This window comes from Tachypleus tridentatus, chromosome 1 (assembly GCF_004210375.1).
Source record: "Tachypleus tridentatus isolate NWPU-2018 chromosome 1, ASM421037v1, whole genome shotgun sequence".
NCBI classification, from domain to species: domain Eukaryota; kingdom Metazoa; phylum Arthropoda; class Merostomata; order Xiphosura; family Limulidae; genus Tachypleus; species Tachypleus tridentatus.
Window position 1 is genome coordinate 136002973 of NC_134825.1, and position 6000 is coordinate 136008972.

A 6000-nucleotide genomic window follows, 5' to 3' on the forward strand; every position below is an offset into this window, starting at 1 on the left:
GTAAAAGAGCAGCTCAAGAGTTGACGGTGGGTGGTGTTGACTATCTGCACTTCCTCTAGTTTTACACTGCTAAATAAGCTTCAAAGCTTTGCGCAAAAATTCAAAAACGAACGAACTTCTTAACGAGGCGTTTCTGGTTGATTGAAAATTTACCAAACATTTTCTGCTGAAAATATCATTCTTTTAATTTGAGTCCCCTGGTGGAACAGCTGTAAGTATAAGGATTTACCATGCTAAAAATGTGAAGTTCGATTCTCGCGGTAGATAACTCAATACGGCTTTACTTTAAAAACAAAGAAACAGACGTTAATTTTGAAGAAAATAAAAAGTGTACCCTCAATATTGAATGCTCTTACTTTATGCAAGGGTAACATCTGAATGGAATACTAAGTTTTAGTTATATTGTGACAATAACAGTGCTTTCTAAGTGTTACAGTTTTTTACATGGTACTAAACTTTATTCTATTTAAAAGCTATAAATAAAGTATTTACTAACTGTACATGTATAGCAGAAATCACACTGCTATACATGTGCAGTTAGTAAACACAATATATACTTCAAACAGTTGGATTATTTGAATATAACATTTTACGTGAAGCTAACAAACTGTATTTAATTGAACTATTAAAGTGCCCATAGTTCATTGCGTGCATGTGAAATTGCTAACTGTTTAAGTGTCTCAGTGTTTACATTAACTGACAAAATCAGAAGTTGATCTATTACAAAGAGTACGTATTAGTTTTTTCTTCACATCATGCTGAAAGTTAATTATGCATTATTCTACTTAATTATTGGTTATGTATTTACGTAATGCATATTTTCAAAGATAAGTCTAATAATATTACTGTTCAATTTACAACTGAAGAAATAAGTGTGGTTGTTGTTAAGCGCAAAGTTACATAATGGGCTATATGTGTGGTACCCACAGCAGATCTAATTAATCATTGGATATATATTTATATAATGCACATTTTCAAAGATACGTTTAATAATATTAGTTCAATGTACAACTGAAGAAATAAGTGTGGTTGTTGTTAAGCGCAAAGTTACATAATGGGCTATATGTGTGGTGTTCACAGCAGATCTACTCAATTATTGGATATATATTTACGTAATGCACATTTTTAAACATAGGTTTAATAATATTACTGTTCAATTTACAACTGAAGAAATAAGTATGGTTATTCTTAAACCTAAAGTTACATAATGGGCTGTATGTGTGATGCCCACAGCAGATTTCGAAACCTTTCTAGTGTTTTAAGCCTGCAGACATGCCAGTAAGAAGTATTAGAAGTGTTTGAATATATTATCATATTAAGTACATGTTGCACATTTTATTTAAAAATCTCATATTTTACTTTGGAATACGGCCTGGCATGGCCAAACGTGTTAAGGCGTGTGACTCGTAATCTGAGGGTCGCGGGTTCGCATCCCGGTCGCGCCAAACATGCTCGCCCTCCCAGCCGTGAGGGCGTTATAATGTGACGGTCAATCCCACTATTCGTCGGTAAAAGAGTAGTCCAAGAGTTGGCGGTGGGTGGTGATGACTACACTGCTAAATTAGGGACGGCTAGCACAGATAGCCCTCGAGTAGCTTTGTGCGAAATTCCAAAACAAACAAACAATACTTTGTAAAATGGCAGCGGCCAGCTGTATAAAATTATTTAATGTTATCTGATGTATAACTTATCCGTTTAAAGTTCCTTTAAAATATATATCAAAAAGAGAATAGACTGCAGTAAGTATAGGATCAGTATGTTTTTCTTCATGCACCCCTCTTACGATAAAATTTACAATCACCATAAAAAGCAAAATTTACTAGGCAATCTAAAATATTCTATAGTTATTTACTCATAATTTAAATATCAGTTTAATTTCAATAGGTGTATGTTACAAGAATTGATTATGTGCATTTTTGTTGAGTGTGGGCATCATGACACAACACTCGGGAAACCATACAAGTAAATTGTGCTTTAAGAGACAACTCGTTGTGTTACATATACTGGATGAACGCTAAACGTTTGTTTGATAACAGTACAATGAACAATTAAATCAAGAAAATACATTTGATCTATGTGAGTATATGTCACATTGGATGAATGCAAGCAGCAACAAATATTAATATAAAAGTTGAATTGGATGACTGAAGATATCAACAGGTGCTAGACATAAATGAGATAAAAGTCACATTAAGTGACTGCAAACTACACGCGATATGGTATCTTTATTGAATAAATTCACAATGAACAATTACAGAAAAAGGACTAAATACTTCACCAATGATGCTTGTAAATGTGAGAGAAACTTCGGTATTTTTATGGCTCACAATTGTCAAATATTCTTGTGAAATAAAGTTTTAGTTGTATATGAGTTGATATAACACTGTGTTTTGCTTGTACTGCCTTTCCACAAGCCCACAAAGAATGAATATTTCTGCAGCATAACCTACCAATATTTCAACTGTGTTTGCTAACATATCATCAATACATTTTAAAATACCATTGGTATGTGATTCTGGAATATTGTCAAAAACGTTATTATTTGTTGTATTGTTTGTATTTACGCAGCTCATAAAGACTATCAGCAGCTTTCCTTGATTCCAATGACTGAAGAAACTCATGGTGGTGAGGATGTTGCCCTTTATGCTATCGGGCCTATGGCTCACTTGTTTCACGGAGTGCAAGAACAAACATATATAGCCCATGCCATGGCCTACACATCATGCGTGGGCCAGAACAAAGAACATTGTCAAAAAAATCCTCAGGAGCAATATGGAAACTGTGCGATGAATTCAGCTTTTAGAAATGTTTTGTTGGCATTTTCTTTCGTGACGTTTTTCATTAGAAGAAATAATCTATAACCTTTTCTAGATTTCATGTGGTTTGTATCATTTATTTCGATTATTTTATATTTTCACCATAATAGACACTGACTAATTGACATATAGTTTTTTAGTATTATAATTCTAATTACTTTATTTGAATGGCCTATTTTTGTTATCTGATTTAAACAAATGTACAATGAACAACAAGCTCATTGCATTGCTTACAACTTTATCCAGTGGTTTTGTTCTGGTATATTTACACATATCCTGACAAGTTAAATCCCACTGTAAGGACACTGTTTTCTACTGGAAAAACAAAATAAGTTTTTAATTTAAATATTATGTCAAAGTAAGAAAAAACAAGCAGCTAAGAGCCTGAATGAAATGATATTAGACAATTAAACACATAAGTGTTATGGTATTTGCATTACGGGCCATGTTTTTGTTTTAATCATTATCTATAATTACATCAAATGACCTTAATACTTAAATTTAACAAGTTGCATCCCCACTAAACAGGAATGAGTTCTTATTGATACTATTTAGTTTTTAAGGTGCAAACATGAAACACAAAGTAGAAAGTGTTTTATGTGTCTACAAAGGATTCCCATTATTCAAATGTTGCGGATTGCACTAAGAAAACTCAGACGACAATAATAATGATATAATGATCTTAAGTTCACTATACTGACAAATATGTAAATTTTTGTTGATTTGAAATATATTTTTTTAGAAGTAAAACAATTGCATATTGTAAACAAATGCTATTGTTTTACCTTTTTGATGTGAATGATTATGTAATCACTGATTAAAACCATTTTTTTTATTAAAAACCCATTTTGTATATCTAACTTGTAATTATTTTACTGCATTTTATTTGGGTACGGCTTAAAACTATATTTTTAATACCTTTTAACTATGCCATAAGTCAGTAAACATAAAACAGGAAAACAATCAATCATGAGTTTCAGTTATTCAGATAAATAGACATATAAAATATATACTTCTAAATGTGTAAATAACTTAGATGTTTTCACACTGCCATGATAATACAATTCAAATCTTTGCACTATATCTTCAGATTAGTCCTCCAAATAACTGACAAATATTTCTTTTTTGCTTTGAGAATAATAAACTTATATATTTTGCTGCATACAAGCTTTTTTAACTGTATGCTACATATTCTCAAGATTAGGTACTGTTATGTATTACAATTTATTATGTTACGTATTACGATTTCAAATAGCGTTAAATTTGAATTTAGAAGTCAAATGAATGTCCATGTGTATGAAATTTATGATATTTGCCAACAAGATTGATATACAGTTTTCTTCCTTTACACAAATATAATTTAATATACAGACAATAATACAATTTATAATACCAGTTTTTACAAATAATGATTTATTCACAAAAGTTTTACAAACTATCAAACAATACTGGGTCTTCTATCTGGTCTGGGACTGAATATTTAATCAACGATTCACGATTATCGAATTAGTTTCGAGTTGATATTAGCACAGTTCACTTAACTCTTGATAATGAGAAACCCACTTGAAATAAAAATGTATCTCAGAACGGCTCGTATGGGTATTAAAACTTATTGATAAGTAGAGGACAACGATTCGACCTTCCATACCAGATGTTCTGAGATACGATTCACATAACTGGTAGTTAAATAGTAAGCTATCTATTCTTGGTTAGTCTAGCGCCGTTTACAGTCTGACTTTTCACTTACGAAAGTAGAAATACGAAGTTACTTCTCTCAAATTAAACGGTTTATAACGCTTGAAATCTATAAACGTCTTCGGTTAAATATCTGTAGCTTACCGACTAATAAGCATTTATCACTGTTTATAACTTCCGTAGCAAACCAACAAAATAACTGTTCGAACATTCTTCAGTTCATCTTTTAGGAGTACATATTTGAATAGTGAAGATATCCGTTTGTCTCTTTTTTACTCAGTGATCAGTTGTTTTCCAGCAAACAAAACTTTACCAGCTGAACCAGAATTCTGATGTGCATTATTATCTCACTCACTGAAGAATCATCAGTAAAATAATTGGATCCAACTAGAACCTTGTGTATAATTATCTTACTGAAGAATCATCAGTAATATAAAAATACACAAGATTCTAGTTCGATCCAAAAACTATCCGAGACAAATCAATAATATCGTCCTCTGAATAAGAGTCTGTCATTTGCTTTTGGTTTAATTTCCTAGCCTGAGCTCAAGTCACAGCACATGAGGGAAACACAACAGGATTCTTCTCAAGAACACCATCATTCTTAAATGAAACAGATTGAATTCCTAACCATTTTAAGTTCGGCAACTACCTTTCTCCCAGCTAAATCGTTTCTTAATAATGATGATACACTCTTAATTGGCAGAGTATGTTTTACTCCCACCTCAACTGATCCAGAAGCTAGGTCTGATGTTGAATAAATGACATGAAGAGGAACATTAACAAAGCCACTCTCAGTACCCTGAGCAATAACAAACTAGCCATTAACAAAACTCGTATCTAAAGGCAATTACCTTCTAACAACAATGATAGATTCGACCTAGTATCATGTAGTGTATGTAAGGATATAGAATTAGCAGTTTCATTTGTCAAAGCACAGAACCAACAGCCACAAAACGTCTAACTACATCAACCTTTATATTAGTGGTCAAATCAACAACATCGAGCGAACTGGTGAAATTACATCCACTTGTGGACATGAAAGCACTAAGTGTTGCTTTCTTTTCTTTTATATTTTTCAAACACCAACAACTTGACATAATATGACTAGTTATTTTACGAAAACGGCAGACAGGCCTCGATGGCTTTGATGAAGTTTTATCCCATCTATCAGAATATTACAAACTAAGAGAGCTGGATTTCCTGAAGGATCCTCAACTTTAGTGGATTGAATAGGTACAGTTTTATTTGTTGAGATGGCAGGAATTTCCTTTTATGAAAAGTGGTTTCACATGTTAAAGTGTAATTAATCACTATAAAGAGCAGCTGCTTCCTGGAAGGTTTTAACTTTCTTTTCGTTCAAGTTAGTTTTGAGGTTGTCACTTACCCAATGTTTAAATTCATCAATTAGGCAAAACTGTCTTAGTTTGTCGAAACTGTTGCCAACATGCATAGAATTACAACATCAATCCAAATAAACCTTTTCATC

At 32.3% G+C, this 6000-nt stretch overlaps 1 protein-coding gene across 1 annotated transcript in view; it reads left to right on the forward strand.

Annotated features, from left to right (window-relative positions):
• The window catches only part of LOC143225011 (alkaline phosphatase-like), a 59442-nt gene extending 55766 nt beyond the window's left edge, over positions 1–3676 (forward strand). Inside the window, exon 9 of the mRNA XM_076453643.1 lies at positions 2569–3676. Within this exon, the coding sequence (XP_076309758.1) occupies positions 2569–2861 (293 nt within the window). The 3' untranslated portion in view covers positions 2862–3676. The remainder of the gene's footprint in view (positions 1–2568) is intronic.
• The last annotated feature ends 2324 nt before the right edge of the window (positions 3677–6000 follow it).